The sequence below is a fragment of the Salarias fasciatus genome, chromosome 12, assembly GCF_902148845.1.
Source record: "Salarias fasciatus chromosome 12, fSalaFa1.1, whole genome shotgun sequence".
In the NCBI taxonomy this organism is placed as follows: Eukaryota; Metazoa; Chordata; class Actinopteri; order Blenniiformes; family Blenniidae; genus Salarias; species Salarias fasciatus.
This window is the reverse complement of record NC_043756.1, coordinates 23,782,509-23,807,671: the sequence shown is the minus strand read 5'-3', so window position 1 is coordinate 23,807,671 and position 25,163 is coordinate 23,782,509. Positions and strand designations below refer to the sequence as shown.

General features: G+C 42.8%; 1 protein-coding gene across 1 annotated transcript; it reads right to left on the bottom strand.

Annotated features, from left to right (window-relative positions):
- Positions 1-1,341: 1,341 nt before the first annotated feature.
- cds1 (CDP-diacylglycerol synthase (phosphatidate cytidylyltransferase) 1) lies at positions 1,342-24,170 on the bottom strand. Its single transcript, XM_030105208.1, has 13 exons — positions 23,897-24,170; positions 14,934-15,091; positions 13,025-13,121; positions 12,851-12,948; positions 11,543-11,682; positions 10,999-11,057; positions 9,650-9,732; positions 9,080-9,167; positions 7,445-7,513; positions 6,726-6,878; positions 6,021-6,140; positions 4,645-4,748; positions 1,342-4,551 (listed from the first exon to the last, which is right to left on the bottom strand). The coding sequence occupies exons 1-13, from the start codon at positions 23,957-23,959 to the stop codon at positions 4,407-4,409; spliced, it is 1,377 nt and encodes a 458-aa protein (XP_029961068.1). The 5' UTR covers positions 23,960-24,170; the 3' UTR covers positions 1,342-4,406.
- Positions 24,171-25,163: the final 993 nt, after the last annotated feature.

The following is a 25,163-nucleotide window of genomic DNA, read 5'->3' as shown; positions in this document are numbered from 1 at the left end:
ATGTCGATTTGATTTAAATTATCTCAGTGAAGACAAGCACAGGTGTTTCCTCCATTAACCCAGGGGACTGCGGGCCACAGGTTGTGAACCGCTGTCTTTAACATGAAAGTGACACGAAACACAGAATAAAGAAAAAAAAACAACTTTATTCATCTCCATACATTAAATATCTAACAATCCCCAGAACAAAGTGTTTTTTTTAAAACATGGACATCAAACTTCTTCAGCTTCGATTATTCTAAACTTTCCTGGCGTTCTGCAGGATTTCTGTCGTCCCGAAGCACCGGGACCGTCTGGAGTGTGTCTGTGTGTTTATCGCAAATACACGCGCTACACACTTCACTTAATGCTCGGTCATTCTGTCAGAAATAACGAAGAAAAAAACTAAATTATCAACTTCTAAATGACTCTCAAAGGCACTTCTACTGTTTGATCTACTCAAAGTTGCTTTTATTGCTCCGGTCCACTGATGCCAGCGTCAAATTACATACAAACGAGGATGAAGACAAAAAACATCAGCTGAGAATTTGAAAGAATGAACTTTGTTTTGAACATTTGGATGTTTTGGCTGGGAGATTTTTTTGACTAAATGTAGACTTTTCTTCACAGCAGAACGAGTGTTGATCAGTGTTGTGGGAAACTTTTCCTCATTTGAACATATTTATAATGTTTATTTTGTTTGTTGAAAGATTAAATAGTTTCCAGGAGAAGCATTTTGTAAAATTTTGTCCCCCAACAAATTTCTAATTTTAAAGAATTCTTATTTTTTTTTTCCAAAATCTCTACATCAAACTCACTTATTTTGGTCTTCATGAGAAATGGAAATGTTGTCGCCACGGCATCGCTCATCATATAGACATGTTTCAGTGTCTAAAATTTAAAGTTCAGTGTCACAGCCGCAGCAGGTTTTTCTTACCTCCTTTTTTTCAGCTTTTTATTGAAAAACAGAGACTTTAACACTTTAAGTTTGGACTTTATCACAATGTTCACTTAGTTTGGTGAATTCTCTCTCTGATTATACTTCATCTTGGGTTTACAAAAAATGAAATATTTTGAAAATCTCCATCACTCAGACTTTTTAAATCACTTTCTATATCACTTCTTTTCTGGAAGACTCTTGTTGTTCGGAGTATTTTCAAAATTTCCATTTCAATTTTAACTACTCAAAGTTGTTTGACTTCTGTCACAATTTTTCTGTGGCTTAAATTAAAAATATTTATTTTTAACCATTTTACTCCATTTGGACAATTCCTTCTGTCCTTTAATCGACACACACACACACACACTCCAGACTCGGTGTTGCACGGTCAATCATTTAGTGGATATCTGGTGTTTTGGTCAGATCACTGTAACGTACCATTTCAATTGTGTGTGTGTGTATGTGTGTGTGTGTGTGTGTGTGTGTGTGTGTGTGTGTGTGTGTGTGTGTGTGTGTGTGTGTGTGTTAGAGTTTTCTACAGTACGGTTACAGCTGGTCCCCTAAACCCCCCGCCCAGCTCACACCAGGATTTCCACACAAAAAAAAATGCACTTCTAGGAGAAATAAAAACACAAACTCAACAAATAAATTAGAACAGAAGTGTGAAAGTGACATTCTGTGAGCTCACATTGCACATGAGGCTGCCCAGGCTAATGTCAGCTAACGCTAGCTAACGCCAGCTCTGCAGCGCGGCTCCAGACGCTCCTCCTCCTCCTCCTGGAGCTTCTTCACTCACACAACAGAACCAGTGTTGATCAGTGCTTTGGTAAACGTTTCTTTATTTTATTCCTCAGCAAACATCAGAGCTGCGTCTCAAATCGCCTCCTTCCGTTTGCCGATATGAGTCCTGAACTGATCTCCAGGAGCAGCGACAGCGCAGATTAAGGGACTTCGAGCTGAACATTCACCAGAATCTTAAAGTATTCAGTAATTCTAGTTTGGCTGTGAAATGAGGGGTTTTTTTCTCATTAAAACCAATAAATCCGATTTTAGTTTGACTCATGAACCTCATCAAACATCGTACGAGCAGAAAACTGTCAAACATTAAGTTAGCCTCTGATTTTTAACATTCTGACGCTGAACAGTTAGAGGAACGTTTTGAATTTTCATTTTTTCTGCATGTCAAATTGGACATTTTCACTTCCAAACTGGTGAATGCATCTTAAATTTGTAGTGGCCGTGCACGAGCACGTGCACACGTGTTGTGACGGCTCCTGAATGAAGTGATCTGAGACGCAGCCTGGTCGGGTCGGATCATCTGAACGTTGCGACGGTTCATCGGTTCAACGCCACTCACTCCGCATGATCCCACCCTCATTCCAAACCGTCAAACTTCCTCTTGCATAAGATGCTATATTACCCAAAAAAAACCCTTCCCAAATATTCTAGATACTCAAAAACATGTGTACGTACCGTACGATATATATACACACACGTAATCAAACCTAAAGTTATCATCGATAACACTCTGTTTAACAAACTACATTCAAACTTAATCACAGAACCTTGAACTGATCTAAAAACCCTGAAAGGGAAAAAGAATCATATTTCAAACCAAACTCTGAGGACCCCAAAGTGAAATAAACTCACATTATTACAAGCTCACGCCTTTGCAGGTTTGTTTTTTGTTTTTTTTTTTTGAGACAGATGTGAAAACTGGCGCTCCCTGCTGCTCGATTTAATATTTTGTGCAGTGGGTGGCGCCGGTGAGCCAGGAACAGTTTGATAGCTAGCTAGTATTAGATGAGGCTCCGCCGTGTGGTGGAGAGCGGTACTGCAAGGCCGTGGCGAGCGTTCAGTTAGAACGTCTTTAAATATTTTACAGTTTGCACTAGTCTAGAAAACTACAACCTGCAGCTTCTGATCTGTTTTTCAGATTCACAAAAGCTACAGCCTCCATTTAAAACCCAATATTGCTCCGTTGCTGGTTTCACCGTCAAACTTTCTGGTTTGTTTGTGTGCTTTGGTTCGAACGGAGGAACAGTGTGAAAACAGTCTGAGAGCCTTTACTCAACCAGGACGTCACGAAAAGAAAAAAAAAAGGATTTATCCGCGTTACAGAACAACTGCAAGCTGCTTCTGTGCTTAAATGGTTCCCACCAGATAACTGATCAAAGCCTTCATTCACTGTGAAAAATTTTTCTTTTTTTTTTAAGAAAAGGTACTATTGAGAAGACTACAAATGTTTAGAATCATGAACAAAATATGTAAGCAAAATACTTTGGGGACAAAATTAAAAAGTTATTTTTGCCTGCGTGATAAATACATTACTTAACTTTACAGTATTGATATTTTTTCAGATGAGCCGAGATAAATTTGTTGCTAGAATGAAACATTTAATAAAGAGTCTATTGATGTCGATTCATGGCATAAACAAAAGTTGAAAGATACATATTTCTTTGGAGCACAAGTCTAGATTAAAATCACGGCTGGTAAACGAACTCCCGATGCTAAAACCTAGCTGCAGCGCTACATGATGTGGTTCTTTCGTGACGCCCCCTGGTGGGTAAAATCCCTCAGAAATAAAAGTAAAGAACTGATTATATTCCCCACATTTCTTCTCATTCCTTTTCTTTGCGATCTCCAGTGAAATCACACCCAGAAAAACCTCTAAACAAGCAGCTAACTCAGAGCAAAAAACTAGCTAGCTGTTCAAATTTGTTCATGCTAAAAGCTACAAATGAGTTAATGCTTCTTTTTTTTTTGTTGCATATCATTTCTCAGAGTTTGTTTTTTTTTTCTTTTCCGGCAGCAGGTTGCATAAGTACTTATATGCATATATATAAGTTATCTGCTAAATATGTTCTTTATATTTATGTACAGTACATTCGTTCCAGTGCCGAGTGATTGGTGTTAGCATGCCTACCGGGGGGGGTCGGGGGGGGTCAGGGTCTGTGCAGGTTTTACTGGAAGCTACAGGTTAAAGGTGGAGGAGGTGGAGGATGAACATCCCGTCCAGGAAACAGTGTCTTAAAGCTTCACCCAAACGCAGAAAGACGAGCGTCCTCAGTCTGCTGGCGGCGGTCCGGGACCACTGGGACCACCGACACCCCCACAACACCCCCTGAACAGAGGGGGTCGAGTTCCTGCTGGTGGAAGCTTCTTTAAACAGTTTCTCCCTCCAGCTGAAGTCAGTGCAAATTCTGTGGGTGCAGAGAGGAAGCAGCCGTGTGCTTCACCGTCCTCATCTCACTCTGAGGTCTCAGGATGAAGACCCCCAAAGCAATCAGTCCGGTTTGGATTTGTTTTTTGTTTTCTTTACACTACACCTTCTCCTCAGAGAGTCTGAATGAGGAGCCGACAGGATGACGATGGTCGATCGGTGTGTTGATGGAGATGTTTCTGCGTGTGTGTGTGCGCATGCTTGTTTTTTTATATATATATATTTTTTTGACCTCTCACACCCACTTCTGCGCACGTGGTCCGGTCACTCGGTGGGCTGCGTGGAGCCGGCGGCGGGGGGCAGCATGCCGCGCTCTCTCAGGTGGGAGTGCAGCGTGTGGAAGATGCTGAGCTGCTGCTCCGGCTGCAGCATCAGCAGCTGCTGCAGCACCTTGCTGGGGTTCGGACCCCTGGAGCAGGAGACACATGGAATTCAGGATTTAAAAACGCAGATTATCAGGCGATGACGGGAAGGCGGCGTTCCTCCAGCGGCGGCTCCTCACCTGATGAAGCTGGCGATGTAGACGTGTACGAAGGTGGCCATGAGGTACTGGCAGTCGAAGCGGTCCATGATGCCGCCGTGGCCGGGGATGGTGCTGGCAAAGTCCTGAGAGCACAGAGAGACCAGGCTCAGAGACGTTCAGATCTTCACCATCACTTCATCTGTTCTCCATATTCGAACACAAGTCTGGGAAACTTCACTTTATTAAATTTAAGTCTGAAAATGTCCCATTTCATTACATTTCAACACTTGAGGTTAAATTTCATCACCATAAATCAACTTTTTCCTACCTTTACTACAGTTTCACGTTGTCTTTAATAATTCTTTATGTCTTTTGATTTACTGTAACTAAGTTTAACAGTTAATTTTAATCCACAAAATCCAAGATATTTATTTCTAAAACTCCTCCCTTAGTGCTTCCCCCCGCCCAGTTTTTAATATCATATCTCACCTTATTTCAGATTTTGTCCACATAAAATATTCTCCATAGTACCACCACATCTCACAAAGTCTTCTTTGACTGTTAATTGACAACCTTTTATAGCCATCTTAAAAAAAAACCCTCAAAGATCTTTAATTATTTCCATGTCAAACCACCTTCTGAGTTTATTTTCTTCTTAAACATAAAACATGATCTGACAGTTCAATAACTCACCCAAAACCATTTCTCTCTTCAATTTATCTTAAAACCCATATTTTATTCTTAAAGATTAATCGATTAAAATCTGTTCCGTTGTTAATGAGTGTGGAAAATGTTTTCAAGGTTAAAAGAAGAAGCTCATTCTGTTCAATCACTTCCACATTTCGTCTCTGTGCAACTTTGAGTGAGAAAAATCAATGAAAGTTATTTTATTTTCACTCCACTTTGCTGATTTAGTCATTTATCTGGAGATCTGGGATTTTCTTGATTTGTCATACTGAAAGTTTATTTGAAAATAAAAAAGTATTTGACTTTAAAATTGTGATTATTTTTCTAAATACTTAATGTCTGTCGAGTAAACCTTCATATTTTCAGACGTCATTGTGCTGTTCTGTTGTCAAACTCTTCTGAAGCCACTAGGTGGAGACAAGTGACAGAGGAAGCCCTGAAGCTCAAACTGAAAGACTTCCCAAGAGCCAGCTGTCATGTGTGTGTGCATGTGTGTCACTTTGAATAAAATCTCGGCTCTAAAGCCTGGTTTAACCGGTCTAACACGTTTCCGTCTTAACTTAGACTCGTCTGTGGTTTTAAGTTCAGCTTCTGCAGATCTGGTGTGTTTACTCTGCACTGCAGATACACACACATATTGGAAACAAACACACACACACACACACACACACCGTCTTCGCTCAAGAGGCTAAGCTACATTAGCAAAGAGGCACTGAGGGAGTCTTTACTTTGATTTTGAAGGCTCGCTTGAATCCGCTGGCGAAGAAGCCGCCGAACGGCCCGATGAGAGACGCGAAGGAGGAGAGGAAGATGCTGTGGATCTGGAAGGGGTACAGGTTCACGTTTTTCTGCGAAGGGGGACGAAAAGAGACGAGACGCTTGTTAAGACAGGATAAGGTTTGATCAAACCCAACTGGATACTCGAAAATTCTGTGATTGCCACGGTGTCATCCATCTTTCTAGAACGCTTCAATCAAGTCAAGGCTGCAGCTTTATCAAGGTGTGGGAGAAAACTAGATTACCTGCGGAAAAAAAAAAAAAAAAAACCTCTGCATGCACAGGGAGAGCATGTAAACTCCTCACACAGTGCAGTTAGTCTTATTCTAGCATTACTCAATGGTAAAATTGTGAATCCTCACCAGAAGTACTGTAATGAATAATTAATGTAATGTAATATAACTCCACATTATCCACCGAGTCCCAGACTCTTTCTCTAAAGCATTATTTCCATTCCATTTCATCTATAGTGCAGACATCTACTGTACCTGCTTTGGGGGGGAACAAAACAAAAATATTTGTATTAACAGAATAATAAGAGCACAGTGGTATTGAGGAAGATGGTGTAGCTGTTTTGGATGTAAGGTTTTGTTTAATGACATTACATGATGACATTAAAGAAAGTCTTTATGATTTTGTTTATTTGTTTTTTTTACCCAGTTGAGGGAGTTCTGCACAGCGGCAGGCAGAGTGTACTCCTGCATCACGAAGATGTCCGAGGGCTCACATTCCACCGTGAAGCCGTTGGTCTCACTGTTGAAGCCGACGGGACACACAAAGTACTGGAACTGAGCCAGCAGGTAGGCCAGCTAGAACAAGAAGACACACACACACACAAAAAAAAAAATCAGTTTCTACCTCTGTACTTCATTAATGTGACAATAAATTCCCAAAGGGCTGATTTAAGAATCTCTAATAGGAGCAGATGTGAGAATCACCGATGGCCAAAAGCAAAAATTGAACTCATATGAAATTTTAGAGACAATGGTCTGGTTCCTTTGATTGAAAACTAAGCTACCTAGCTACCAGCGCTATATGGTGGACCTCAGGGTTTACATTTTGGCCCACTGGGCTTGGAAAACTGATTCATGGCTTCGCATATTTCCATGTTCTGCATGATTTTCACTGTTGTAAACTCCTGAGTTATGAGCTGAGTTAAGGGGAAACCCATAGTCACAAGAGTCACATCTCTTCACAACTGTGTCAAAAATGGCTTCTTATCTATATGAGCACAATGGAGGGTCTGTTCTCTGCAACTGAGATTTATCAGTTCAACTCAATGATGGAAATAAAACCACTTATTTTCCCGTCATGCTGCGCAGATGGAAACTGGGAGCATGTGAGAGAGTGGCAGAAGCGAGTGGAGTGTACTCACAATGAAGCCAAAGACCACGGTGGAGAAGAAGCCCCCGATGAAGCCCTCCCAGGTCTTCTTGGGTGAGAGCTGAGGGAGTGGTCACACAAACACACACAAACAGAGGCTGACTTTCAACATCGACGTGACGCCGGTTATTTTTCCCTCCGCCCGGCCGCAAACTGCTTGTGATGAGCTCGGAATAAACGTCTTTTCATACGGTTTAGTTCTGCTCGGCACAGTCTCAAACGGTCCAAACACTCGGTGTTTATTGTTCAGGCTGTAAAGCATCCACGAGTTTGAGGGAGTAAAACAACTTCATCGCTGTGTTGAATATCTGAGGTTTGTCAGAGTGGAACAGCCAGTTAGCTTAATGCTAACGACGTTCAGCCCATTCCAGTCTGAGACAGTTTTTTGGCTCGGTGTCGGGAAACGATTACCCGAACAGCATTCTCCTCTCCGGCAACATCTATCTCCCCTCCTGGAGGCAATCTGGACGTGTGTGAAGGACGCTGATTACTTTAGCTTTGGTCCGAACCCTCAGTCCCACTTTCACAAACGTCAGATGATGCACCAGAGCCAGGTCCGTTCAGCAGCGACGTGCAAAACACTGAAACTTCAGACAGCACGAATGTCTTTTTGGATCGGTCGTTGAGGTAAAATGCGGAAGCCACAAGCTGGGAAAATTCCAGTTAGTCAACTGGATTCACCAGTCCTGATAAAGTCAGTACTATTAATAGATATAGCTTTTATCAATTAAGACAAATTTAGATTTTTTTTTTTTTTTTTTGTGTTTTCACTTGAACTGGTCTGAAACTTGTTCATGAAGCCGTTAAAACCTCTACGTCGAACACAAACATGGGAAAGGTTTGACTAACGTCTGACTCTCTGGAAATCTGCTTGTGAAAAGCACCACATGACATAATTATAATATGATTATATATCCAACTGGCTTTACGACGCACATGAAGATGATCTGTTGTACCAGGTCGGGTTTATCAAACGGCACTAACAAAAGTCAAACTGTCATCTGATCCCGAGGACGGAGGATGTTTGCCCAGTGATAAACTGTGACCGTGGGACGGCCCTCATGAAGTGAATTGAAGGAAAGCACACAATACAATCTATCGTGAGATCCTGAGCATTCGGGTAACATCTGGGACAAACAGACTGCCTCAGCTTAAACATCCTGCAGTTGGTATTTGGAGAACTCGTAGGAAACTGCCTTCAGTTCATAATACATCTTATTAAAACGTTTTAAGGATTTCACTCTGAGCAGTGCGTCGGGCCTCACACACCAGCGATGTTCCATGCTGCACATGATAAGTCTGACTGATGCAGGACTGAGATTGCCATTAAATCAAATTCATACCACATATGCAAACGATACGCGTTGATGCAAACCACCTCCGACAGCCTCCATCAGTGTGTTCATCATGTCCGCCACAAGGGCTGCAATTGGTCGATTTGACCACATCAAATGATGGGAGTTTGTTTGCACCAATGCAAAGGCTGTGGTTTTGTAATGGCATTCAATAAGGACCTGTATCAATACTCGCTATCGTCAAGTATCTAAAGGTTGGCACTCTTACTTGCACTGGTCCTTTAAAAGAGCGATATCGGTGCATCCCTGCTCCGGGACGATCTTCACCTTACCTTGATGAGTGGAGTCCTGCCAAAGAAGAAGCCGAACAGGTAGGCCATGATGTCGTTGCAGATCACGATGGAGATGGGGACTATAAACCTGGAGAGGGAAGAAATTCAACTGTGATTAGATCCTACAACACAGAAACACACTCCAATCTCTAAAACCAGCTTTTAACGGAGTTACACTCCAGCAGCCAACAACTGATCTGCGATACTTTACAATGGGAACATAAAGTCGACGTTTCACACACTTTTTAAAATTCTGAACTATTTCTCAGATACTGTATGTTCATGTTTGTAATTTCACTGCAGCTTCATCGTGTTGCTGGCTATTTCTTATTATTATCAGTGTTGCAGCCTGATCAGTCATTCTTGTCCTCAATATTTCACACCGATTACATTTCAAATCAGCAGTAAATATATCAGATAGTAGCCTACTTTATTTCTTTTCTACTATTCTAAATCCACACTTCAGTTAAAACAAAGCTCTAAAGTTGACACAAAACAGTGAGAACAGATGAGTGATACACTAATGCAACGACAGGGAAGACTCCTCTGGTCTGTCTGCGTCCCGCTTACCAGATCATCCCTTCAAACAGGTTCTGAATGACAAGGTGGGACTGAGTTACCACAATCAACAGGGTCACATGGGTCCAAGCAAACTGGAATGGCAAACACAAACACAAACACCACAGTGTCACTGCACTGGAATGTAGCCGTGCCCGCTCCAGACGGAGGCTCGTGTCAGAAAGTAGTGGAGTCGAAACAGATGGACAAACGGACGAGGTGGGAAAAGCCACGCTGCAGGTAACGGAGAGAAATCCAAAAGACATCAGAACAGAAGAGGAAACGGCGTAGGAGAGAAGGGCAGGCAGCGGGAGGTGGAGAAGAGTTTGGGGGAGGTGTAGTATCCCGACGTGAACATGCATGCAATGAAATGATTAGTATAATTAACCTGATCAGTCAAGTATGAGAGCAAATACAAACTGTGGCTTTCATTTTCAGGCAATATCTGAAATAATAGTAATAGGACAGTACATCATGACGGTTTTATATGAACTGCAAACCTAGGCTTCTACTGTGTGTTAGAATTTAACTGGCTTTTAGTTTGGAGGTTGCAGCTGTGCCAAAGTTATGATTCATCAAAAGTCAAAATGACCCGTCAAGATAAACTTTGTGAATAAAATCAATTACCATCAAAATCGCGACAAGCTATAATGCTGAGACTAAATCAAAATGTTTATTAAAAAAGTGAGAAATGGCCCGATCCTGCATTTGGTAAATCGTGGCATAAAGCTTATTTGGACCTTCATATTCAGCACCTTCACTGTTCTATGATCAATGTTTGCTTTCAGCTTCATTAGACCAAGTGTACGCCGCAAGGTTTCAGAGTCAAAGCTGAGAACTTTCATTGTATTTAGAGTATTGTGTTAAAAATTAAGAGAATGCTTACAATCTCTTCAAACCCTGCAGCTGGACTGAGCACACAGACTAAACATTAATCAAACTGCACAACTAATCTTGGACAATGTTTTCCATTTCATTGCACGGCCTGCTTTATTGGCTCCTTTATAGGTCACATATTTAAGCAATATCTGCACCTGAGACACTAAAAAACACTGTTTAAAAAGTAAAATAAAAAGCATGAGAGCTAAAGAATTTATTGTGTGATGGTGTTTAAAGACAGAATGTAAATGAAATAAAGCTGACGCCACTGCAGAGCTCCTGGATTTAACAGATTCTAAATGTAACCAGCTGAAAAAGTAACAAAATGAAATGTTCCATGTTGGTAATACTCAGTGTTAAGAGTGACGTCTGCAGTGGCAACAACATATAAAGGCAGTCTCCAAAGCGTGCGAGGGAGTGGCGATGGACGAGGAGGTTAGTGGGGCAGGAGGAGGAACACGGGTTACTTGGCTGATACACACCATATAAAACTGCAGGCGGTAATGTTTCTTCACTAAACTCAGCACAAACATGCAGAAACCTGTGAAAGAGTAGACAACATGCTGTCAGTTTGACTGCAACTTTAAAGGAAAAACAACAGACTGAAACATATGAATCACATCGAAGACGTTGTGTGGTGTGTGTCTGTGTGTGTGTGTCTGTGTGTGTGTGTGTGTGTGTGTGGGTGGGGAAGGGGAGTGACATCCTGGTAATCTCATGATTAACACAAAACATCTACACATGAGAGGTGCAGCTCCTGGAGAACCGCAGGTCCTGGGGTTTTCCTGATATTACGGCTGCAGACATTGCCACGATCTCCACATTGGAGAAATGCAATCAAAGCAAACATAGTTAAACTTCTGAGGAGAGTAATCAGAATAATGCATGAATGAGTGAAGAATATCCAGATAACATACAAACATTGTTGGAAAGGAGAGGGAGGAAGTTCAAAAGTCTGTGTTGAGAAGTGGAATGTGGGCGGGGCGGGGTGCAAAGGGCAGGTGTGTTCTCATCGTCTCCACTCACCTGCCAGATACAAGGCAAAGGAGATGAAGCGGTGATAACGGGCCAGGAACTGCAGAGGCTCCTCCCTCTGCACCAGAGCCCCGAAGTAATCCGCCACCGTTTCACCATAGAAGAAGTAATTGACACAAATCAGAAAGTACCTAAGATGGGGAAAGAGGAAACCGGATTCGTTTGACTGCAGACATGTCAAACGCAATTCACTGACTGTGTGTGAACTCAGCGTTATGCGTGTGTGTGTGTGAGTGTCTATCAGGGCTGGCTGGGTGTGTGTGATATGGATGGCTGGGTTTACATGTTTACCAGCTCTTCCTGCCTGCTGCACATTGACCTGACGTGTGTGTGTGTGTGTGGTGCCTTGCTTCCAACATGGCAGTGATCTTTGAGCTCTGCTGTGTGTGTGTGTGTGTGTGTCTGTAAGGATAAAACTAGAATGACAGAGCATAGCACAGTACAGTATAGCGTTGTATAATAAAATGCTGTTTGTGTGTTTGTGTGTGTATGCTTACATGTGTGGGAATGAATAAGAGAATACAATACAACCAGTGCAATAAAACTAGTCCAATAAAAGTAGTGTAGTGTAATAAAATGAGTGTGTGTTTGTGTGTGTGAATGGCACTATGGCCCACATAACACAGCCGCTGAGTCAGCGTTCTTCCTGAAGGGAGCCGTTTTGAATTCGGTGTTGCAGGTTGTGTTTTTTACCCAGTCTGTTAGCAGGTGCAGTGCTGCTGGATTCACTGGTCATTTTCCTAGTTTTTACTTTGCAAAACAGCTGAAGACCAGTCAGAGGAGGCCGAACTCAGACACACTTCCTGGCTAGCTGATGTTCTGAGCACTGACCTTGGCATTGTTTACACGAGAAAGACGTTTTCAGTTTTGCTACAGAGAGGTTTCACATTCAGACGGCAACATTTTGATGACGTCCTCCATATCCAGTGCCTGCTGCTTAGAAGCATCTGCTCAGTATGATGCTGCCATCGCCGTGCTTGATGATGTAGGAATGGAGCCAGCGATGCTACACTTAGCTCCAACTAGCCGCCTGGTTGTGCTAGCAAATGCTATTTCCATGACAGCTGTTAAAACGGAGCGTCACAGTGAGTCTCGTTAGCTCCTTATTTTCCGTCACATCAGTAAGGAAAAACTTCAGTGGAATAATTTGAAATGTTTGCATCTTTTCTTGCTATGACAGCTGCGATAAGCAGATGAAGTGACTCAATGTTGCCACCAACTGGTCAAAGTTCGGTAGTGCATTATTCACGAGTAAATCTCAGGTCGTAGCTCATTGATAAGATCATCTGCTCTCCTTACCAGCTGAGTGTCCGGAACCAAGGCAGCTCGTAGGAGCGGTAAACTCTGTATCCGATGGTGATGATTTCATGGAAACACTTGATTTGCACGGTCATCACCTGCGTCAGACGATAAGAGGGTCAGGACCCGGAAACAAACTGCGGTCTGTCCAGATCAAAAGAGGCGGCCTCTTACGATGAGGATGAGAGCGACGGGTCCCATGTAGATGATGAGGAAGAAGCCAGAGATCATGGCTAAAGACAGAACTCCTCGGATCCAGTAGTTCTTCCATCTGAGGAGAAAGAAGACATACCGACTGACGCATTTCATAGCTACAAAACGTACACACAAAAGGTTCAAAATTGAAATGTTAAAATGTGAATATTGTAAAACATGATGCTCTTTCAATAATTTCACAGTTTCCTGTTTATTTTATCTGTTTGTATTAAATTAACAGTTTGTATCCAGCATTTAGCAATAAGAAGTGCAGCAGAGTTTGAATTGTAAATGGATGGAGTGTGATCCTCCAAAAACCCAGGATGAACGACGCACTGTCACATGTCTCCCTGCAGAGTGTTTTTCACTGTATTTGGCGAGTGCTTCTCGCTGCGAGGGCACACTGCTGCGCCGCTCGCTGCCCGGGAAGCTAAACAAAAGAGAGGAAGCGGCTAAAAGCCACACAGGAGCAGAGCAGGGCCGAGAGAGAGCTTGCAGGCTGCGGGATGAATGGAGGAGAGAGAGAGAGAGAGAAAAAGAGAGAGAGAGAGAGAAACAGCTGCATCATGAAAAAAAGGTGCTGCTGCCTCCACTCAGTGCTGCTCACACACTCTCACTCTGAGAGCCACTAATTCTCTTCACCTCCATCCATTCATCACTTCCTCAATCAAATCAGATTTCATGAAAATGAAGAAGCTAATCTGAGATCGCGCTGAAGCCCCGCCCTCCGCCCCCTCCAGCAGGCTGGTACTCCACAGGTCTCTCTGCAGCATGGCGGCTGGGATTAGAGCTACGCCTGCTCCTGAGCCTTTAAGCCGTGTGACCTGGCCGCCACTCAGCGCTCACACTCTCCACCTTCTGCATGTGCCTCCAGCAGACTCCCACTCACTTCTACTTAAGCTGCTGGAGACTCAACCAGGTCGGAAGCATTTCATCTGTGCCCCAGAGCTGCTTTTCACCCGAACAAACTCCAGTGTTTCATCAATGTGCAGCATGTTTAAGAACTAATTACCAATGTATAATCTGGGTCTGTATGTCGAGTTAACTTTTAATCTTCACCTTTATTGTTGATTCTTTCAGTCATACATGGATTAAAATGTTTGCAATATCCCATTTCTAGAAGAGTCCCTCATTTTCAAAGTTGTTCTAGTTCATCTAAAAGATGCTGGACAGAGATGAAGTCGTGCTCACTGACCAAACTCATTCAATACAGTTTGCTGGGTGTTTGTGTTTTAAGTTTTATTGAATGCCTTTAATTAAAGCTGCAGATTTGGTCTCTGAAATCTGCACTGAACTCTGTTTTTCTTTAACAAGTGGGGATCTACACATCAGAGCAGAAAAGCCTCAGGAAGATTTCAGTATCAGTAGATGCTCAATACTTCAAAATAAGATCAAGACTGATGACCAAAAAAATCAGCATGGAATATAGACGAATGTTACAAATGATCTGGAGTCGTCTTTCAAACCTTTAGGGGCCAAATGAACAAATTAGGTAATAAAAAAAGAAAATGTGTTATTAAATATTGAGAGAGGTTCTGCCGCTTTACTTTAGGAAAACATATTTTCCTTCCAGTCACTTTGTCTAATTGCTGTATTTGAGGAATATTTAAAACAGTAAAACTTCACGATAAGCTCTCCTGTCTGAATTTAATGTTGCACCTGACCAGGACTGCTTTTATCTCAACAAATCCTGTGGTGGGCTTCAAACGACCTTCACTCCTTTACAAACACCAAGCAGGTCGTTAAGCAATTTCTGAAGCAATTAACCTCCAAGAAAAGAGAAACGAAACCAGGAGCTTCCAGGATCACTGAGGAGGGGAGATCTGTGGGAACGGCAGGGGCTTCAGGGAGTGACGGGGGGTGTGTGAGGAGTGTGTGAGGAGTGTACCTGGGCGGCAGCCCCTCCAGAGCTTTGTTCAGACACTGTGGAGTGTTGTCGGTGTCGGCTGTGGACGGAGGGACATCGGGAGTGTCTGCTTTGGAGTCGCCCTCACATTCACCCTCCGCATCCCCCGGCAGGCTCAGCCTGTCGTCACCGTACGTCTCCTGAGGAAACACACACACACACACGCTTTAAAATGTTTGATAGCAGCTCTAGATACAATAAAAGCATAATCTTAGAGAGTCACATTAAGTGAAACATCTGGCACACGGGCTAAAAGTGGGCCGCCGGACGCTTCAAACTGATCCACTGATCTGTTAAAAGCAACATAAGTTTACAACTTTTGGAAGTTTTGAAAAAGGCATTTAAATACAAACTTTTTTATATATTTGCAAACATTTGCCTCAAAAACAAAATGAAAGTTTGGAGTTTGGCCTAAAAATGACTGTTTAAAATTCTGTAACTTTGAATTAGCAAAGCAATAAAGCACAACTTCACTTTTCCACATACTGTGGTAGCAAAAGAGTGATTTATTGATCATCTTTATAAATCAAAAAAACTATCATTATAGAGCATCAGCTTTAACCTTTTCTTTCTCCTAAAATTCTTTCTGGGAAAAACAGTTTTTCTGAACTTGTTAAATTCTAAAATCAATAGAAACAAAATGTTTTTTATTTTAACAAATCTGTATTTATTGATTTTTGCCTTATCAGGAAGTGATCTACTTCACTTATTACTTGCAGTGAAAAAATATATATTGTACTGTTAAAGTTTGTGGGAGTGAATGTAGCATAATAAGAAAATTAAAGACATAAAAACATTGTTTTTTTTTTTAAAAAAAAGCATGTATAATTGTAATAATGTAATAATGTAAAAATGTAATAATCATGTATAATTGATCAACAAATGTTAGAAGTGTTTCAACAGTTTGTTGGGTAAAAAAAAAAACTTGCTTTGAGAGGAGAAGAGGCTGAAAGTGAGGAAGTATATCTGATTTAGCAGAGTTTGAGTCGATTTAACCTCAGACACTAACATCATGAATAAATGAAGGAGCGAAGTGACAGTAGCAGGAATTAACTCCGACGCTTTAGTCGCCGAGTTAACGGCAGTAAAGGTTGATCGTGTGACAAAGAGGTGAGCTGAGGAGCTTTTTACCCCCGAAGGAGGCTATTTTTAACACCTCCATTGAAAGATTAGGTTTCCTTTTGCACTTGAGAAGCTCGCTGAGGATCCTGGACATTTCATTGCCTTTCATGGCTGCTGCTGCGCCAGCACTGCTAAATCCGGTGAGCAGGGGTCACCGGGGTTAAATAAGGAAGATTTTTCTCGAGAAATAAACTCTGAGATCTGAGCTGGATGTAATTAGCTGTGCGGGAGTCGTCTGCTTTGAGAAGGAGGTTCGAGGGGGTCACATGAGTTGCCGTTGGGCGTAGAGAGGGAGAGGTGAGGTGTAACAGTAGATTTCTACTCAGGTTTTAATGAGGAAACCTTGATGCCTGCAGCCAGAAACGGTGGAAAGCAACACTTGTCCTGTAGGGCGGCGTGTAGAAAATGACTGAAAAAGGAAAGAGGCTGGAAAGTGCAGCTTTGACACACCGATACCGTCCTGGTTGCAAATTAAATGAGGAAACATCTGGGAAGTTCCGCAAAGTTGCACTGATTACCATTAGCAGTAGTTCAAAATGTTGACTGGTGTTTTTTTTTTTGTCTTTATTTTAGAAAATAAAACTCAATTCTTCACAAGAACAAAGACCAACACTCTTACATCAAAGTCTAGCACTGTTAGTCTTCCATCGTTATTGTTGAAAGTCCTTGATAGACAGCAGGATTTAAGTCAGTTGTTGTATCCTGACGGGGCCTTTTCGCCCTGCGGTGCTACAGTTCGTCACTTTTTGTGCTCCACCACAGAGGCCTTGGTTCCGTTCGCTGCATCCCTCCTGATGCCGAGGTGAAACATGCAGAGCTACAATATTACATCCTAATCTGAGGGAATGTTTCCAAGCCTCTTAATTAAAATGTCAAACACCATTAATCCTCCGTTAAAGTGAGCTAACTGCTGTGTAATCGCTGCACAATCACAGTCCTCAAACAAATCTGCTCGATATCAATCCCAGTTAGCTACTGAGGATGAGCAAGTAAAAACTCAGAAGAAAGCCGATAACAGAGCCTGAGCAGCTTGGAGCGACCACACACTGAATCTGGCCACGTTTTCCCCTCCTGCCTGAGGCAGCAGCGGCAGCACGACGGCTGTCCTTGGAGCTCGGTTCACCTCTGCTGTCATCTCTGTTCTCCTCCTCCTCTTCCTGCTGCTTCTGCGAGCTATTATTGTCTTTACTGTAGAAATGGCGGGAGGAATAAGGGAGGTGGCGGTGCAGAGGATGACAAGAGATGAGCAGTTTCTGTACCGTAATCCACACACGTCACCTGGACACTGGTTTCCTCTTTAGTCATTTCAGCCATTTGGACACAAAAAGAAATCACCATCGTGTTTTTTGTTCTATTTCTTGGTAAATAGATGAATTGTCACTGCACGTCAAACTTCAAAGTTGGAAAATTCATAATTCTGTTCAAATGAAGGATGCATTCGCTTCGCTGAAACTCAAAAACTACCTTTGTGGACACAAGTTTATCTTCTAACTCCCCCAGGAATTCACCGCCAGTCAATAAATCTTTACATAATTTTGCATGGTGTTGCAATTTGGAAAAATCCCTGCAATCGTCAACAGTACTCAAGTAGGAGGGAATTCTTCAACTGGCCAACTGAACACAAAGAAAGAATCCACACAACAACAGGCTCAATGTTTTGTGATAAAGTGAGTGGGGAACTACTTTCCCTTTGCTAAAACATAAGCAGAACTCCTTCTCTAGACAGTTGCTTTTTTTTTTTTTCCACTGTGAAACACCAAAAAAAGCTCCCCTTATTCCCGCTTCAGCAGAAACCAAAACACTACACTGAAGCTGTGTTGTACCAGAGGCTTCCAGAGGATGTGGCTAATGTGCTTTTTTTCTTGCAGGCCAAGAATCTAAAATAAAAACTGCAGTCATCAATCGGGACTTGTAATAGAAACACTGGGGCCTGTGTTTTGGGGGAAATTCAATAAAACTAACCGAGTTTGAAACATACGGTGTTTTAGTTGAATAATCAAGTGACTGAATGACAGTTCAGCCTTCATACTCCCATCCTGACAGATTCAGCATGCAAATGCATCTTTACACAACTCTTACAGTAGTAAAGGCAAATGACAAAAATGGTCAAAGATCAGAGGAATAAAGCTTTACGCTTAAATGCTAACCACTGCTGGGCTTCCGGATTTACACAAGATGGACGTCCAAGATTCACCGACAGGAAACATTAGTGGCATAAGCTTCTCGTGATGGTAGAAAACAGAGTATAGCAGTCACACAATTCAATTAAAAAGAGATTAAGATCTTCATTTCTACATTTGAAATGGTTTATTTTTCTGTCTGATTGGTGTAATTTTGATTGTTTTCTGTTTTTTCCCCTCAAGTGACTCCTGATTGTTGCAGTATTGCCCTTGGGAATAAATACAATTGTTCAATAATAAGATCCTGAAGGGAAATAGCAACATAAAACATTCTGAGACGCCTGTAGAGCACACTTAAAGAAAAGACCAGAAAATACTGAATAAAAAGGACTAAAGACTTCATGGAAGAATATTCTGGAGACAATGTTCTGAGGATGCCTTATTCTGCTGAAAGCTTTGCAATCTACAAATTACAAAACAGTGTTGGAGTCAAGACCATAGAACCCGAGACCGAGTCGAGATCAGGACCAGAGCATCCCAAGACTAAAGGGTTTCAAAGGGTTTCCCTCTGGGATCAATAGATAATATCTATTCTATTCTGAGTCAAGACCAAGAACTTAAAAATGGGGCCCTGAGACTAATGCCGGGGGACGACAGCACTTATAACTGTAGAGAAAGAACAAACACGATCAAAAGAGATGCTAGAGTGCAGAGGAGAGTTGTGATAGATGCTCTCTACCGCCCTTATGTTTTTGTTTGGCTTGTGCCTTATTAGGTTATGCTATTGTGAAAATCCTCTTGTTGCAGCCAGGGATCATCCTGTGAATATCAGAGCAGCGGTCTGATTGAAAACATCAGCAATGAGCAGCATTGGGTGCATCAACAGCACATTGAAGCTGCTATAATCACAGTATGACTGATGCTCGTTCACATATAGGTGAGGCATGAACCAGCAGGCAGGAGAAGTGTCTTGCTCTGGTCCCGGGAGGGAAGATCGCTGAGTGAGCGACAACCAGAATGGATTTAGGTTAATCAGTCGCAAACACTGATGTGAGGGCGCCCTTGCTCAAAGCAGCATATTTCACACATTCCACAGCTGAGCACCGAGCGGACAGAGTCCAGAGAGGCCCCGCCAGCAGCCCAATCCACCGAGGCGGCAGTGTGGGACTGAGTCGCTCATTACAGGGATCAATATTGCTGAATGGGCACAAAAATGGAAATGCAAAGTTTGAAAGGCGCCTGTCGGGCTCAGGGCTGCACTGTCATTCATCACTTTAACCTCTGTCATTTCCTTCGATCCTGAGAGCAAAGGGCGGTTTGGAGGCTGCGACACTGCGATTTTGGCCCGTCTCAGACGAAAGACGAGGCATCATGACGATCTTCAGTGAGAGGACCACAGACATTCCGAGATAATCAGCTGTCAGTTTGGGAAAATGTACCAATATCTCTCACCACATCACACAATGCGACTGTGGCTGTAAGCTAACGCTACAAACAAAAGAGGCCTGCTGAAAAATACTGCATCAACTAACAACACTGCCGGTTGTGTCTGACCAAAATACTACCCAATATTCAGCTTTTAAGTCTTTTGGTGTTTGAACTGATTCTCCTTTTGATTTGCCCAGTTCTTGAGGATTCTCGAAGTTTATTTGTAAATGTTCTGCATGTTTGTTTACATTTTGTTTAAAGTCTTAGCCTGCGGTTTGTTGAAAGCACCAGGATAAAGAGGACTAGGAAGGTGAGGGCGAGCATTGTCAGTCTGACCTTATTGTCTACTCTACTGCAGGATTGAGGTACATCCTTTCATATTTACCCAGAACTACTTCGACACGCAAAGAATGAGTTAATAAATGCCCCCTTATGGAAACTAATATCCATTTTTTTTAAACAGCAGATTTCTACAGTCCTCTGAACTAAGCAGATTAGAAGTTTCAGTTCATATTCAAGCAGAGTGACTATTCACCAGCTTCAAACAGGCCGGGTTTGGAATGGGGGCACCTCCTGGAACCGATCACACGCTTTGCACTTGTGGGTGTACTGCTTCCTGGCTACAGTTGCTTAGCTGGGTATGTTTACAACTTGGCCTTCTAAGTACATTCATGGTGACCCATTGTGTCCATCAATCCCATGAAATCTGACTGAGTCCACAAGCATTTACAACCTGGCACCAGGTAATAACTGCAACAACCTGGTGAAGGCAGACAAACTGGAGGAACTTGCCAACGATTGAGAGTAACCCCCCGCAGCACATGAACATAGCAGACTGACAGACACTGGTATACAAGGTCAGGAACAACTACGGAGGATTTAGTTTACTAAATATAGTTCCAACCTAAAGGTTTCCATCAGCTTGCTGCAAGCTGATGATTCAGAGAGGATACAGCGCAAACACCGAGAGTTCCACAAATGTTTCCTCAAAGCAACGTGACAAAGGTAAAACCATCTGTCGTCGACTGGCCTCTTTTCGATCAGATATCATTCAACAGAAGCGTCGGCGAGCTGACGGCGGCAGTGACATGAATGGGTGGTAGAGAAGAAGTGTCACACGAAATGATCACAACAGAGGAAGACAAAGCAATATTGACAAAGTCCATAATATCAATGGTGAAGCTGTTACATACAAGACAACACAAACAGCAGCAACACAAACCAAAAAAAATGTTTCTGTTGGGTAATTGTTTTGATGGGAACATTGAGGAGTTAACCAGATAGTTTCAACCGGCAGCCATGGACTGATCACAAACATGATGGGTTTTGTAACGTCAACTCTAGTACTCTAGTAGTCGTTTTGACGGCATTAGCATCTGGGATGTTGGCATTGTGGGATTCAATATTAACTTTATCGTTCATGTTGCCATCACCCAATCAGTGTGTGTGATTTATGTTTCCATGTTTATTTCTGTGAAACTGACAACATGGCTGATGTATTTATTTAGAAAATTGGCAATGTTGTAATGTTGTTGAGCCTAAAACACACAATGATGCTACCAGCTAATTTTAACTCATTACATACTTCACTTGCTCAAGTGCAGAAATGCCTCTTTGTACATGTAAACATGTTGTCGTATCTTTCTGTGGCTGTCCCACCCTCATCCACACCCCTGGAGAGCTGTCCTGTCATGTCCTGGGTGACGAAGGTTTCCTCAGGACAGCTGAAGGCACTTTTGGAGATGTGTGAAACATTTACGAGAGGTCCAGTGACAGAGTGACCAGGATGGAAACACACTTGGCTAAAAGCAACTGTAGCCAGGAAGTAGGTTATATACATAGAACGGGATCAGCTCCACGAGAGAGTGGGTTTGTGGCGGGACTGTCTCTGGCAGTCAGAGGCTGGAGGCCCTGCGGCTGAGCGCTATTCAAAGAAAGAAGTAACCTGAAGGAGGAGTGGGAGCCACACTCACACGTTTCATCATCTTACTCCACAAACAAGCTGTTAGACACACAGTGAAGAGATCATGTGATGTTCTCAAGTTGACTTGAGTCTTGAATATGGATTCTAAAATTTGGTTTTGTCCGAACACATTTCTGGAAATAATAAGAACTGTTCGGTATATGATTTGGTGTGATGAAAAAGGGTTAAACCGACCCTGAAGCCGACACACTCTGGTGACTTTCTAAAGAGGTGACCTTGTGAAAAGCAGACACGGAGGACGGCACGTGTGACGTGGAGGCGTTTGGAAGCATCTCTGGCTCAACCGGACGTCCTTGGCACAGATCGTGAGGTGCAGAGCACAACATCTGTGAGAGAGCTCTCTCAGAGTCAAACAGGTTGAACTACTGAGCGGTGTGGGATTTCACAACAGCCTCGGCCGGTGTACATTGTACCTGCGCTGGACGCGGGAAGCCTAAATGGAGCTCTGTTGTGGTTTGTCTGACCTTTGCACTGAGAGGAACACTTGTGAGAATACAGAGGTCTGAGCAGGATTGGCCATGTCTTCTTCTGATAATCCGAGCAGTTTATTTACGGATCTCACAATGTTGGTTGTAATTACCATCATTTTTTTTTTTTTTTTACACTGACTGCCTGAGGCAAAAAATCCTGTGTGAACAAAAACAGGTGATTAGCTTCGTACCAACTGCAAGATACCAGTTAGTTGATCAGCACAGACTCTGTTCAACGTCTCAATCTATGAAGATTAGAATACACTGCAGACATTACAGCATGGGAGGTGGACTTCTCTCTGCATGCTCCGCCATAACATAATCTGAATGTAAATACAGGAATTGATTGCACTCTAGGAGCAAAATTCAAAGATTAGATCAGAGGGGAAAACAACGCTGTGGTTCAGGTATTTAACTGAACGTAAACAAGAGTGGCTGTCTCGGTATGCAATGTGACGACACACCACTCAGCATGGGGAAAGAGGTAAACAGCTCACAGCAGTCACAACGACAACGACAGAGAACCAGAAAATAGAGGCACCTGATCAACAATACAGATCACCTCAGTGACTTGGGAGTAATCAAGAAAATTAAGTGAATGTAACGGTACACACACAGTTTAATACAAAGGTGAAATGATCTAAGAAAAGCTAAGAGAAACACTCCCATCTCCTATGTGCAATAAGTGACCCCCTGCCCCCCCAAATCAGCAGAGAGTTAAGAATATCTTCCACGTCAAGAGTCTGTTCCACCCCAGCGGGGCAAGGATCACCTGCCTGCCCCGGTACGTGGAGTCGCTACAAGGTTTTCAGATAGAACAGTATTGAACACATCATTGATTATCCAGTGTGAAAGTAGTAGATTACAAATATAATAGAGTAAAGGTTTTACCTTTTGTCAGTCTAATGAGGACTCATCTGCTTCAGGAATTTCATTACAAATTTAACTGTGTAACATATCTTGGTAAATGTGACAAGTCTTTTTTGACTTTGTTGTTGTTCATAATTTTTACTTATATTTTGTGTTACTGATTTCTACACTGCAGTCACCATGTGTTAAATAATAAACTCTCATTCAATTAAAAATATTAGTTTTACTTAATGATGTGATTATTACAAATTAGTCTAATTTTTCTTTCTCATGTTGACTTTGCACAGTGCATGGTGACGTAATATAGGGCAGTCAAGTAAATCCTTAGTTAAATTGTAATAACATGTGGCAGGCCTTTTGCGCGGAACTATAACTGAGGCTTTAGATAAAACGCTGAATATTTCGTAAAGTTCTTCCTAAAAGTCAATTCAATTCAATTCAGCTTTATTTATGAAGTCAAACAATAAAACAATGGTAATCGAACACTAAAGTTACTCAATACTGACAACTAATGTACATCCGTGGTATTGCTTGAAGGATACCTACTGTACCTTTAATACCATTCAAACATGATTTTTTAAAATTACATTTTCCATTTTTCTAGCGGAATTAAATCCGTATTTTTCTAACAGCTAATATAACAATACTGTAATTTAGTTGAGTGACCCTGAGCTTTCACCCCCGGTGCGGAGGCCTCTTCTTATACCCGGAGGCACGCACCTGTCCGGGGGCAAACTGCACACTGACCCACGGTGGAAACCAGCGGACCTGAACCGGGACCCCGCTCCGAGAGCCCGGCCGCCGCCCCCGGAGCGCCTGCAGCGGGATTACCGGCGGAGCTAACTAGCTCCTGCGGCTAATTTGACAGCGCGGCTAGCAGCCGCAGCGAGCCCGCCGCGGCTCCCCCTCCGCCCGGACACTCGCGCCGTCCACTGCCCGCAGCCTCCGTACCTTGTCGCTGGCGTTGTCGGTGCTGTCCGGGTCTCCGCCGGCTCGCCTCCTCAGCTCCGTCATGTCTCCGGGCTCGCCTCGCCGCCGCAGCCGGGACGGGTACCGCGTCACGTAAGCCGACTCCGAGGAGGGGAGAGAGGGGGAAGGAGACGGGGCGACGTCCCCTGGCTCAACCCGGCTGGACCGTGCGCTGGTTCCGTGAGGAAGGTCAGCTTCCCCCTGCGTGTGTTTGTTTATCCCCGCAGTCCGGACTCCGCTCCCCGGTCTCCTCCTCCGTCTCCTCCTCCTCAACGCGCTCCTGCTATTTAGGACGGCACGACTTCCGGTGCGGACTGTCAAAATAACAGCCGCGTCAATCAGGACTTCTCTCTTGACGTAACATTAGAGTAAATATTTAATTATAAAATGTAATAATAGAATAATGAATAATATATAATATCTATCCTTAAAGCAGGAGCAAAATAGAGGGTTGCCAGCTGTAGTGGAGCCAGAGGGGCAAGGGCGGTTGTTTCATGTGATGTGTTTACATTTACTCGTTAATAAATTCTTATAATAAAATGTGCAGTGTGTGCTAGAAAGTATACGCATATGATTGTGGGCTCCAATTTGCCAATTCTTACATTACGACTGTCCATGAATGCATCAGAGCTGTAAGCCAGCGCTGATTGGCTGTGCGGCATGAGCGAGTTTTCTCTTTTGCACTTGATCTGAACTCTTTGGAGGGAAGTAAAACAGTATGCTACTATGCTAGCCACTAGCGGTACTACCCAAAACCTAACATCGGAGCCATTGGTGAGTCAGTGAAACCTTCAAAAATATTATCTTCATCAGAATGCTGTGGTCTTAAACACCTGCCTATTTGAATGTGAATTGTGTTGCTCTCAACTAAAAGAGACCTCCGAGTCTATTTTTTTTTTCTAATATACAGTACGTGAATTCCAAAAGATATAGATAGCTGTGTCTATATCTATCTGAACAGATTGTGTAATTTTAGACCAGCTGTGTTCATTTTATATTTAAGCTGTATCAAAGATGGTACAGATTTAGCCAGTGACTTTTTAAGCTCAGTTTTCAGCACCATGGACAGCGGACGCTAGGAGATTGACAGCTGTCAGGCTGCATTTGTGTGTGTGTGTGTGTGTGTGTGTGTGTGTGTGTGTGTGTGTGTCTGTGTGTGTGTCTGTGTATGTGTATGTGTATTTGTTCTTCAGAACAAGTTTGTGAACTGGTTTGTGACTTTATTCTGCTTTCTGAGGCATATAGGTTA

What these genes read in the sequence shown, in the direction of transcription:
- cds1 (XM_030105208.1), bottom strand. Translation starts at nt 23,959, where the DNA reads ATGACGGAGCTGAGGAGGCGAGCCGGCGGAGACCCGGACAGCACCGAC. An exon ending in TGGTTCCGGACACTCAGCTG is followed by an intron (nt 11,683 to 12,850) that starts GTAAGGAGAGCA and finishes TCCCCATCTTAG; the next exon opens with GTACTTTCTGATTTGTGTCA. An exon ending in AGCGAGCCTTCAAAATCAAA is followed by an intron (nt 4,749 to 6,020) that starts GTAAAGACTCCC and finishes CTGTGCTCTCAG; the next exon opens with GACTTTGCCAGCACCATCCC.